This window comes from Vanellus vanellus (genome assembly GCF_965231255.1).
Source record: "Vanellus vanellus genome assembly, chromosome: 19".
Lineage (NCBI taxonomy): Eukaryota > Metazoa > Chordata > Aves > Charadriiformes > Charadriidae > Vanellus > Vanellus vanellus.
In genome coordinates, this window is record NC_138924.1 from 7,823,554 (window position 1) to 7,836,272 (window position 12,719).

The window sequence follows — 12,719 nt, forward strand, 5'->3', positions numbered from 1 at the left end:
CGTGGTTTTAAGAAGGGGCCATGCTCCGTGATGTTCTTCTGTCTCACCTACTGTACTAGGTTATGGTTAACGATGCTCTCTGCCCGTTATCCCTAACACCTTTCAGCTGAGAGTGCTGTGGAGCGTGCCGAGTTGGCGGTCTGAGCTTCCATGCCCCTTTGCAGTGTCTCGGGCGGCTCCCCGGGTGACTTTCCAAGCTAGCCTGGTCTCATCATATACGGACGCCCCAGCAGGTGACACTGGATGACCACCAACCTGTTGAGAGTTTCAGTTTCTTAAGCTCAGTCTGTCCTTCCAGTGATTATAATTAATCCTGACAGCACTGCTGTGCATTAGTTAACAAATACCTTTCATTACTTCCCTCTTTATTCTATGCTATATATACCCCTAAAGGCATTTTATCCTCTCCCGTCACCTATGTGCTTTACATGCAGAACTGAAAATCGCTGTTCTAATAGTATCCCTGGGGGAAAGGGGGCAGAGGAAAGCAGTTTTTCTTCCCCATACTTTTTCTTGACATGAATAAGCCTCAGCTGTCTGCAGGTTTTCTCCTGCTTTATTTCTGAGCCTTTTTTTTTTTATTTTCTTCATTTGTGCTTGTCTATGCCGCAGATACTTGATTTTCCTTGCTCTAGTCTGGAAACAAAGCCAATGTGGTAGATTCTTGCAAAAAGCTGACGTGTTCTCAAGTGAAGGCAATTCGCATATAAGTTAGTTGTTAGAGCTGCTTTATTTTAAGTGTGACTTTGGTGAATTTCCTTTGTGACATCAAGTGGCATTCAGAATTTTGCTAACTACTTGTTCTCTTTACAATGCTCGAGCCATTATTTTGGGGGATCTTTATCCTGGCCATGTTTGTGCTTTTTCCACAGTTTTGGAAATTGTGGATTTTTCCAAAATTTTGCATTACTGGGAAATGGATGCTATTTATGAAGATTTTATCATCACCTTTCTGCATGTTTTTACATAAATGGTTCTGAGGACTTTTGCCTCTTCTAAAACTGTGTATTCAGAAAGTAAATGCAATTATTGAGTAAAGGTTTTGGTGTGGGTGTGTAGTCCTGCCATTTCAGAATTCTGCAGATTGGTTTTATTTTGAGCAGTGCGCTGCAATTAAAGAGAACATTGATGGAAATTAAACGTTTGTGAATGTATTCCTTCTATATCTATAGTTTGAAACAGCTGCATGCCACTTTACAGGGACAGGTAGAGAATGTGACACGTTGGAAATGGCAATGCAGTTCTCCTAAGGAACAAAATGAAACTAGCGGTGGTGTTAATAATGACTCACGCTTGCACAGCACATTGCATCTGGAGACTGCAAAAGCTGCTTCTGACAGCCATCGGCAAGATTTCACTTTTGCAGTGAATTGCAGTGCATATCTCCAAAAAAAGAGCATAACGTGGCTAACTGTTCTAGGACCGGGCTTGAAGGTTCACAGCCTATTTTATGACTCAGAGCTGTATGCCAAATATTTGATTCTCAAGCTTTTCTGAACAAGGAAACGGGTTTTATAGTGCGAGTTAGCTCATGAGTTAATTAACATTTGGTTAGAGGTACTTAACCAGTCTCGCACGTTTGGCATTTATATGCTCTTTGTTGCTCTTCCCCCTCTAAACCACAAGTAGATAATGTCTCTAAATACCCCAGCATCCAAAGAAGTCTAGGTTTAAACTGAGCCCATTTTCGTGGTACGTGAAATAACATTTATGGGTTTATTTACCTCTTTACTTCTTGGTGGATGTCTCCCATCAGAAAGCAATCATTCTGAAATCTATCTGGATCATGAAGTGTAAAAATAGTGCCAATGTAAGCTGTGAAGTATTCTCCTCCTGTGCAGGGAAGAGAGCTAAAAAACCAAACTAGAGCTCATAATTTTCTGCTTGGAGCATGTCCGCTGGAGGCATAAGAGGTCACTCACCTATTTGCGTGTTCTACAGCACATGTTTGTTCTTCGGGAGCGGCCCGAGACAGTGTTAATAGACTTGATTCAGAGAACAAAGGATGCAGTGAGAGAACTGGACAACCTGCAGTATCGTAAAATGAAGAAGCTCCTCTTCCAGGAGGCGCACAACGGCCCTGCAGTCGAAACACAGGAGGAGGAGGAGGTGAGAGAAACTTTGGATTTCATCACTGAACCAGAGGATGATGCTGTCATTTAAATATCCACAACTCGGATATTGCTAAAACAAATGGAGGCTGTTCACACACCTGGTTGTAAACTCCGTCTTCCCCTCTGCTTGGAATAACGCTACCTCAAGGCACAAACAAGGACAAACGGGGTACATGCTTAGTGCTGGCAAGAAGCTGTGCCGTGTGTTTGTGCTTGAACAGTTAGCTTCCAGTTCTGTAAATCCCAGCTTTCTTTGCCTGTTTACAAGCCTTCATGAGGACTCTTTCAGCACCTGCAGTTAACCTTTATTTTGACCATATGTACAAGGCCCTTGACAGTCTTCTGGTTTTGTCTGGAGAGCGTTGTGCAGAGTCTAAGATGGGGGGGGTGGGGGGAGGCATGAGGGAAATTAATTTGTCTTTTTTGGGTTGCATGCTGCAATCACCATGCAGAAATTGAGACTCTCTGAATTGCAGTTCTCTCACGTACAGAAAGGGACCGTGCAAGGTGCAGCGACCCAGCTGAGCGCTTAGATGATGCTGGTGTCAGAACAGTTTCTGGTGACACGCTGTTGCTGATACATGATAGAGTGCAGCTTGTTAACAGGCTCACTGTTGAAAAGAATCTGACATCAGCCAGTTAATCTTGACAAGGTTGATTCTTTCTCTCCCCAACATCCCACAAGAGAAATGTTTCATGGCAATGCCTGGAGGGTGGAAACTGCCGTGACGTGGCAGGTAGATGCCTTTAGAAATGAATGGAATGAACGCGTCATTTGGTAATGTCCACAACTGTCATGGATTTGGATTTTCTTAATAATTCCTTTCTCCTAGGAACAAGATCATGGTGTTGGCAGGACAGGAACAGTGAATAGTGTCGGAAGTAATCAGTCCATTCCTAGTATGTCTATCAGTGCCAGTAGCCAAAGCAGTAGTGTTAACAGTCTTCCAGATGCCTCGGATGATAAGAGTGAGCTGGATATGATGGAGGGGGACCACACCGTGATGTCAAATAGCTCTGTCATTCATTTAAAGCCGGTAAGCATTGGATTTTTACTGGATGGCTTTGAAGGTGTAAAAAGGGAGTGGATTTGGTTGGTACAATGACAAAAAGTCGAGTGCTACCTATCCTAAATCGTTATCTGCAGGTTCTAATATTGTGTCCCAATATATTAATGTGTGCTGGAAACTTCGGAAGGTTGCTATAAAAATAATTTATTTCTGTCGATTCGCTAAAAATTATTTTGCTAATTTCTTTGTTTCAAAACCAGTTTGCTTTACTGTGAGGAGCTGGAATGGCAGCTTGTGAATAGGTTTATTTAGTGGATGCCCTTAACTTGCAGAGCACTGCTTCATGGGACAAAAGGATGTGAGAGCTCCCCCTTTTTACCTCCGCGTTAGTTAATTCGTAAATATAAGACCCTCAGCGGCGATTGAAATCTGTTCCTGAAGCACACAGCTTCCCAACACTTGATTCAAATATTTTGGTTAATGAACGAAGATGCACAGAAAAAGAAATGCAGCACTCTGGCCATGGCACGCTGTGAAATCACTTCCCTTGCTTTACCTCTGCAAGATTCTTATGGTTTGAGACACCCATAACAATTTATTGTCATTTAGACAATCATTCTATCACTTGATGACCCCTTTCCACCCTGGAAAGGGAATTGGGAAAAACAAGGGAAACCCGGGAGTTGAAGTATAAACAGATTTAATAGAGTAAGATTAGATAATTAACATTAATAACACTAAAGAACCAATATTGATCCCGATACCAATACAGAATATGCAGGGATTGTACTCAGCCCATTCTATCAGTAGAAGCTGTGCACTCCCAGCAGTGGACGGCAAACGTCGGATGCTGTGAGCGCTGCAGATTCAGGAGGAAGTGAGGGGTGAGGGGCCCCGGCACCAGGGCACAAAGTTCTCAGGATGGCAGCCATTGAGGGAGAGAGAGAACTTTGCAGCAAACTTTCTAATTTATAGTGAATGTGACGTTGGTGGTATGAAGTAATCCTGTTGGCAGCTTGGGTCCCTGCACCTGGCTAGCTCAAAACCACTGAGACCTTGAAACCCCCACACCATAGCTGGCTACAAAGTCGATATTTTCACAAATTCAGACACCAGAGTCTTCTAAAAGCTCAGTCTTGGAGAAATGAGTCCTGTGTCGCTCAAACCAGGACAGCGATGAAGGATATAGCAGGGAGCGTCCCTCTGAACCGTGCTGCTCTTGCTGTGGAGGGGTTATCACACCTTTTCTCAAACCAGTAACGTTTCCCTAGCTAATGACAGATGTGGTTAGAATGTTTTGTTCTTTGCCCAGATATGCAACAAAGACGCAGGTATTTCCTCGGGGAGTTAATTAGTATATCATATCTAACTACTAATCGCTCTGTGATGAATGACAAACTCAAAATAAGAATGTGGAATACACCATGACAAATTTTAAAATTTGCTTTGAGGTGTTTCTGTAGTGGGTGTAATGAAAATCTTCCTCTGTCTTTCAGAGTTACAAAGATGATGGTTTTTTCCTTTTTGACTTGATATAATCTACTTTGTAGCTTTTATGTTTTATTGAAGTGTTTAACTCAGTTTTTGGTTTTCCATTTATTTGTCTCATTTTCAGCTTTAATTAGTAATTTTCCTCCTAGTAATAAAAATGCGCAATGAAATTTCCAAAAGCAAGGATCCTAGATCAGGGGTCTTGTTGCAGTATATTCCCTCATCCCGCTTATTGGCAGGAGGATCTTTCAGGGCTGCTGAATGCAAAATGGGTTTTCTTCCTTTTCGATGTCTTTTAAACCAAACTAAAATAAAAAATCTTCAGTAACACAGTTTCTCTTTATTCTCTCATGTTAATGTTTGCTGATAAGGAGGAAGAAAACTACAGAGAGGAATCAGATCCTCGAACAAGGGCATCCGAACCCCAGTCTCCTCCCCAAGTATCTCGCCACAAGTCTCATTATCGCAACCGAGAGCACTTTGCTACTATACGCACAGCATCGCTGGTATGTTAAGGTTTTTATTTTGATGAAGTTGTGTAGGGAGGGGATGCCTTTGAACACAGGGTTATGAAACTACTTAGAGCTGTTAGGATTTCATCAGAATATGAGCTGTCCTCGTTGACTGAGATATTATCACTGAAATAGTTTAATGTAAGTTAATAAAAGCTTAAATATGACACCTGGGCAAATGTAATTTGTGTATATTAGATATTTCCAAAACCAGTATGCCTAGCAGAATGCAGGAAACTGATTATAATAATAAGCTAACTTTTATTTTCATATGCATATTAGGTATATTTGTGTGTGTTATATGTGTATATATGCACGCTCATTGCAGTGGGCTAAAAAGGCATTATTTAGTACCAGCTTTATAACAATTGCACAGTTTTTCTGCTAGAGCCCATGTAAGCTTATCTTCTTCAGCAGAATTCAGTTTTTAATCTGCTCTGCTGCCATTAGGATGTATGCTTTTCTTTGCAACAAAATCATATTTCTTTACTGAATAGTTTTCTTTTGTGGTTTGAAGACTGCTGAAAAGCAGATTAAGAAGCATTAACTTACTTTGGCCCAATGTGGTTACCTTCCTAGGTGACAAGGCAAATGCAGGAACATGAACAAGACTCTGAACTCCGAGAGCAGATGTCTGGCTACAAACGTATGAGACGGCAACACCAGAAGCAACTGATGGCATTAGAGAATAAACTGAAGGCAGAGATGGACGAGCATCGCCTCAGGTTGGACAAAGATCTTGAAACACAGCGTAACAATTTTGCTGCAGAAATGGAAAAGCTAATTAAAAAGCACCAAGCAGCCATGGAAAAAGAGGTAGGAGATTACAGTTTAGCAGACCGGTCTATATCTGTTAATTACACTGAATTGTCCACTTCCCCTCACTGATGACGAGATGACATTGTAGTCTCTTACATGTCTGTTTTCAGGAGCCAAGCAAATTGGTAATTAGAAAAAGGCTAATACATCACCTCCTTACACTAAGGGGTTTATGTAACTAGAGGAAAGGTATGTCCTTCATCACAGTGCGTTATACTAAATGTTAGTATACTGACCCCAGAAAAAGTACTGTAAGGGTTTTCCTTTCTCATGCCGTGTACATGCTGTCAATAACTGACTGCCATCAAGTGTTACGGAGGCGGATGAGCCTGCAGAGAAACATGCCAGCTACGTTTAAATGTTCACCGTCTAGTTGCTTATGGATATGGGGGGGGTTATGCTTTTAAATAATTTATAATGAAGTGGTGCCGCCTACAGTGATTATTATTGATTCTTTGTTCATCTTGGATCTCTCGGTGGAGGGCTAAGGATATAGTTTATCATAAGGCGTTGACTTTGTTAGGCGAGATAACTGAACAATAGGGCTGGGGAAACGAGGCACTGAAAAGGGACTCCTGCTGGGTGCGTTGATGGGGGGGTGGAATGAGAAGAGGGTGAGGGCAAGCTCCTGAGAGTCGCGCTTGTTCCGAGGCATGGTGAGTATCGCGGTGACTGTGCCATGAGTTCCGGGTCTTGGGGCTGAAATGGAACATGAGCTGTAATCCATCGGGACTCAGACTGATTTGCTGCTGGATTTGCTTTAGGCGAAAGTGATGGCCAACGAAGAAAAGAAGTTTCAACAGCATATTCAGGCCCAACAGAAAAAAGAATTGAACAGTTTCCTGGAGTCCCAGAAGAGAGAATATAAACTCCGTAAAGAGCAACTGAAAGAGGTAACTCATCTGTAATGAGAAATGTGAATATAGTGCAGTGTATGATACACTGTAAGAGCGGTGAACATTCAGAAATAAAAGTGCCACTGTGCTCAAGAGAACTTTTGCTGGATTGCAGCAGGTTCTGCATTTCATGAGCAGTCCTGTACACACTGTATTTATTTCATATCTTTGACCTTAAAGTAAGAGGGTTATTTATATATTGGCACCTATGTTTATCTTGTGAAAGTACAAACTTCTCTGTTGTTTAATGTAACTTTTTAGCCAGAAACATGCAAATTTGGCAATCCTAAGAAATGAAAAAAGGTAGTTTAAGAAAGGTCATGAGCATTTTTCTCATACCTTGTTGCTGCAGATACTGACCATGCACTGCAGCAGTTAGTGAAGTTTCTGATCACTTAAATGATATTTCTGTAGCAGCAGCAAGAAAACAGAACAGTAAAGATGACCTGCGGATTTTTTTAAAGGAAAATATCTATAAAGCACTATTAAATTTTAATGGAAAAAGCTGTGTAATTGTTTATTAATCGCTGTATTGTAGTGAAAATCATGAACTCTGTGAAGTGCAGAGAAACTGTAGAATCAAACTTCCTGATTCTTTTTGTGGAGTGGCTGAAACCGTAAGAACTATTAATAATTTTTTTGAAAGAACCATTTAGTTCTCAACCATCAACTTGTGTGACGCAACTTTGGAACTTGCTCCAAAGGGGAATATTCCCAAACATAGACATTTCCCAGGAGAAAAAAAGGCTAAAGAGCAGCAGAGCCAAGAAAGATCTAACAAAAACTGTAGTAGCGTGGGCTCTTTATAATAACATAGAATCTTTTTCTAAGTGGGCAGTAGATCACAGAGCACCAAGAAACACTGATGAAATACAGAGGAGTTCTGTCTCATAGTTTATAAGTTGAGGTGTATCACAAGTCTAGTTACTGTATGGGCATCTCTAGTACGCAGTTCAAACAAGCAGTCTCTTGCCAAAGGTGCTTCAAGCTATGTGTTGAATTTTATACAAATGTGGAAACTGTGGCCTTAAGTTTCACTTGTGAACTTCTTTATAAGTTACAGCATCTCAGTGAGTTGGCTCTGCCTTGATGAGTTACTTATAAAATGTGTACGTGTTCTGATCGAGCAAGACAAAAAATGTCTAATGTGCTTCGTGTGGCTGGACTTTTGTTTGAACAACAGGATGACAATGCTTTCCTTCTCTCGGTCCTCTGGGAGCCTGTAAAAACATTTGTCAGGCAGTATGGCAGGACCTCCAAGTGTCTTTGTTTTCAGTGGCAAAACATCGTTTTTACATTTTGAGCTGAGATATGTACGTCTGGAAGATGTGGATGTGAACCAGCATTTTTGCCAGTTAAAATGGCCAGCGCAAAAAAAAAAAAAGTTGTGGTTAAATATGCTCCACTGTCAATTGTCTCCTGGTGTTCCCTTAGATCTGAGATATGATGCGTTTTGCAGAGGCTGGGATGGTACCAGCCGTAGAAGGCAAGGTGGAACGGCTTTGAAACATAGTTTATTAGGCAGGTCCATCCAGTTGTTCAGGGCCGAGGAGCTTAATGTGACTATTCCACAGTTAATTACCTTGCTGTTATCAGGAGCTGAATGAAAACCAGAGCACTCCAAAGAAGGAGAAGCAAGAGTGGCTCTCCAAGCAGAAGGAGAACATCCAGCATTTCCAGGCAGAGGAAGAAGCCAACTTACTGAGGCGTCAGAGACAGTACTTGGAGCTGGAGTGCCGCCGTTTTAAGAGACGGATGCTCCTTGGCCGCCATAATCTGGAGCAGGACCTGGTTCGGGAGGTAAGAGAATAGGCAGAGATGAGACCTGGAACCACCGGTGTGAGATGTCTCACAGGAGTACTGCCATTCAACTCCGATCTCACTGAAGTTTTAATTACCACATCTGAAGTCTTTTGGTAAAATAATGGTTCAATATGTTTTGCAACACCGTCCGGTAATCCCTGTGGCATTTAGGGGATCGTGCAGAATCAAACGTTCAGATTAGTGCCCTATTGTGGGAGACTTGTTAGATCCAAAAAATCAACAGACACAGCAGTTACAGTCCTTTCCAGAAAATGCTTACTGGGAATCCTGTTGAGCATCTAGAACAGGAAGAAGAAAAGTGAAATGAGGAAGGAAAAATTACTGGTGGTGGTGCTGTCTGCTTCTGATAAGATTTAGAAGGGGTGCTCTGTCCTCAAATGCCTTGGAAAGAGAGAAATGCCCTTGTGAACAAAGTGAAATGTCACATTGTGAACGGAAATCCAAGTAAGCACAAAGAATCTAATAATTCCCTCTGTCCTCCTGTTAGGAGCTAAACAAAAGGCAGACCCAGAAGGACCTGGAGCACGCCATGCTGCTGCGTCAGCACGAGTCCATGCAGGAGCTGGAGTTCCGCCATCTCAGTACCATCCAGAAGATGCGCTGTGAGCTGATCCGACTCCAGCACCAGACTGAGCTCACCAACCAGCTGGAATACAACAAACGCCGGGAGCGGGAGCTGAGGCGTAAGCACGTCATGGAGGTCCGGCAGCAGCCCAAGAGCCTGAAGGTACTAAGCAATGTAGGAGCAGTGGGTGCGAGCTGCTGGTGGTGGTGGAAAAGTGGTACATTACAGCTCAGTTCTCATTTGCAGTGTATGCAGGTCGAAGGTATTTTAAAGCTCATTAATTTGAAGAGATAGCTCGCTCTGTAATGAATACCTTTTTTAAAAGGTGTCATATTTGTCAAGTTGTGTAACTGCCAGGTTGCAACTGCAGCCCTACGAGCATCGTACACACGAACCACAGCAGTGGTGATCAGGGTTGCAGTGTATTGTAGGCAGGCCATAGCAGCGCGATTCCCTCATTTTATTTGAAAAGCTATTGTTCTCAGCGATGTGCCTTCCTTTTTGTCGTACTTTAAAATGCATTTAATCTTTGCAGTGCCCTTTTTCCCCCTCTCTTCCTCCTACAACATTTTCTGATCCTGTTCTCCCTAGGTTAGGAATAAAACCGATTTTTCTGTAATGAAGTAGCGTCATTTAAAAAAAAAAAAAGCTTTGTGTTGCTGTGTGCATTAAAATGAACTGCACTATCGGTCTTGGCTACCTTACCTTGTTATTGTTTTCATATTAAGGCCAGTATGCTAGGAAGTGTGAGGGGAAGAGCAGGAGATACCAGCCAAGTGCAGTGTCCTCGGGAAGCTCCTACCACTGACCTTTGCTGGGTTGTGCCCTCATGGGTTTCTCGCGCTGCCCTTGTAGCTGCGGTGGCTGACCAGAACTATAGGGCTTCTGTAATTGAGGCTTTTAGTGTTTTCATTGTAAGCCTTCACTTCATCCAAAGAAGTCCAGTGGTTTATTCTGCAGTGTCTGAGAAGGGAGTATAAGGCCTTTCACAAAGCTGCCTGGTACATTTCCTTTGAGGAGGCAGACTTCTTCTCTCCACCCAATGTTCAGCCGTGCCAGTAACGAAATGAGTGTATGGCATACTGAGCACGGGGTTTCTTTGTTGTTCTAGGTCTTTCCTCTTTGTGATATTTCCCATCTGACTTAGTTTTCACCACCTGCAAGTTATCTTCTTACAGAGAAAATAACCAACTTGAAAACAGAACTTCAGCAAGAAAAAAAAATACCTGATTTGTCAATATTAGAATAATATTAAATAGTGAAAACCTAGCTTGTGAGAACAAGGGACCATCTGATCGCTGTTGAGAATCTCCAAGGATATAGTGTATAAATAGCTGATGACTTCACAGGGAAGCTGCGCTACACTCTGAGCTGAATAAAACTGAAGCAGCTGTATTAGGTTGATCCTTCCGAGATTAGCATGAATGAGTTCTGCCTCCCCAAGGTGATGCAGTGCAAACACGAGTGGGCAGCGTGTCCGTTCTCGTTCCCGGGCTGGCAGTCGGGACAGCGGGATTGGCGATCTCTCTGCGCTGCGGAGGCTTGGCTGCCCTCGCACCTCTACAGGCGCTTCAACCCCTTCCCTTTTCCAGTGAGGACAGGGCTGGAGCGTTTTGCAGGGAGCATGGAAAGCTTGCACTTTGCTTTGTGTGGCTGTTCTGCGATTAGTGAAGGATTTCAGGCTTGAGCTGTCAATCCAGCACCTTTGCGTACACACAGCGCTAATAATGCAGCCTGCTGGACAACCTTTTGGTTCGTAGTACAATCCCCTATTTATTGAGGCTGTTCCCTAGTATTAACTCCTTCTCTTGTTTCTGACTAATGCAGGCAAGTATTCTTAATTGAATAGATAATTTGACTATTTGTTCAGTTTCTTTGTCCAGCAACGTTTTCCCTCGAGGGCGCATGTTTCAGGCTTTCCCTTTGTTATTTAGTGAGGCCCTTTGTCCCGAAAGCAGACTTCTAACGGTCAGTGTCTGTTGCCGCTATTACGGCACCAGAAGGACCGATAACTGGAATTCACCCTTCAGTGGAAACTGCTCTGTTATTATTTCGAGCGTGTTAATTGTGATGCAAATACCCTCTTGCTGGTATTTCACAATACTAGGTCAAAATGATCTTGTCAGAAGTCTGACTGGAAATCTTACCCCTCCCTTCTGTTTCCTGTTGTTCAAGCCTTGGGATTGGAAGCCTGTAAACAGTCTGGTGTCCAAGCGAAACTTCACCGAAAGTGAGGACAAAATAGAATGCTAGTGTTCTGCTGTGACCAGGTCCCTAACGGGAATGTGTAACCTGCTGACTCTTCCCTTAAGGGCAGGGAGAAACAACCTTAAAGGTTTCCTGGAGGGAAATAACTTCCTATGAATTTAGAAAGGGTAAAGGCGATGTATTCCTCTCCATGCTGTATGTTTTGGTTTGAATGAAACCCATCTTTGTCCGTCCTGTTGCATCAGATAAGCAAAGTGGAATTGTTGGTTTATGCGGCAAAGCATGCTGATGTTGAAATTGGGCTGGATGTATTGTCTGATCCCACTGCATCTTTCTAGGTAGCTACAAGTGCTGCGCTTATCACCTGCCCTGCTGAGCCTTGAGCTAGTGCCAGGAGCAGTCAGCGGAGGAGCTGACGAGAGACGTGCACATATATCTGCCTTGCTGGTTCGGATCCCAGAGCTCTTCCAACTTATACAAGGGACAGGAATCTATTCCTATGCTCTGTTCCTGCCCCCAGTGCTTCAGGATTTGACCATGGTGGCTGGCAGTGGGAATGACCCAGATTGTGTTCTGGCTACTCTGATGTGTGGGTTTAGAAGGGTTGGTTGGTTTGTTTGTTTTTTCTTCCCATGGCAGTTAGTTTTTCTTACCTGTCAGTTAACCACCATCACTCAATCCCTTCTCAGTTTTGCTTAGAAGCATCCCTGCCAGCCCTCCTGTAGAAAGATACAGGGAACTCCAGAACACCTTCCTTTTCAGGGTCTTAAAACACTTAGTAGATGTTAACCCTCACAAGCTGCTCTGGAGGCAGGTAAGGCAGGTGAAAGAACATAATAATTAATTTCTTCAAGGTCATACAGCAAAATCAGATCCAGATACCTTTCACAGGATTGATGTCTCCCAACCCGGTGTGCAATCACAAAGTTATGTCTCTAAACGATACAGAGATGCTAGCAAAGTGCAAAGGGAAAACTCAATCTCCAGTAAGCCTCCACTGGGACCATGGAATTGTTTTGTTTGCTAGACTAGCGCAATGCTAACGTTGCTTGTGGTGTACATCTTCAAGTGTCTGATCTTTCCCAGCCACTTTTGAGTATCTTTATGAAAACCAGGTTCTTAGTATCAAGGGTTAGAATACATCTTATCCTCATCTAATCCTCAATGGAAAAAGCGTTGCTCTTTTTCCCTGTGCCTTCCCATGCACCGATCTGCTTCTTTTCATAACATTAAGTGCTGTTCGTATATATGTGCCATACAAGCACAGTCATGTGTAAGTA

The 12,719-nt window shown here is 42.9% G+C and overlaps 1 protein-coding gene across 1 annotated transcript in view; it reads left to right on the forward strand.

The window, feature by feature from the left end:
* The window catches only part of TAOK1 (TAO kinase 1), a 37,464-nt gene that overhangs the window by 15,942 nt on the left and 8,803 nt on the right, over positions 1-12,719 (forward strand). The window contains exons 10-16 of the mRNA XM_082493108.1: positions 1,942-2,109; positions 2,948-3,151; positions 4,987-5,121; positions 5,707-5,943; positions 6,711-6,839; positions 8,439-8,642; positions 9,154-9,393. Of these exons, the coding sequence (XP_082349234.1) occupies positions 1,942-2,109; positions 2,948-3,151; positions 4,987-5,121; positions 5,707-5,943; positions 6,711-6,839; positions 8,439-8,642; positions 9,154-9,393 (1,317 nt within the window). The remainder of the gene's footprint in view (positions 1-1,941; positions 2,110-2,947; positions 3,152-4,986; positions 5,122-5,706; positions 5,944-6,710; positions 6,840-8,438; positions 8,643-9,153; positions 9,394-12,719) is intronic.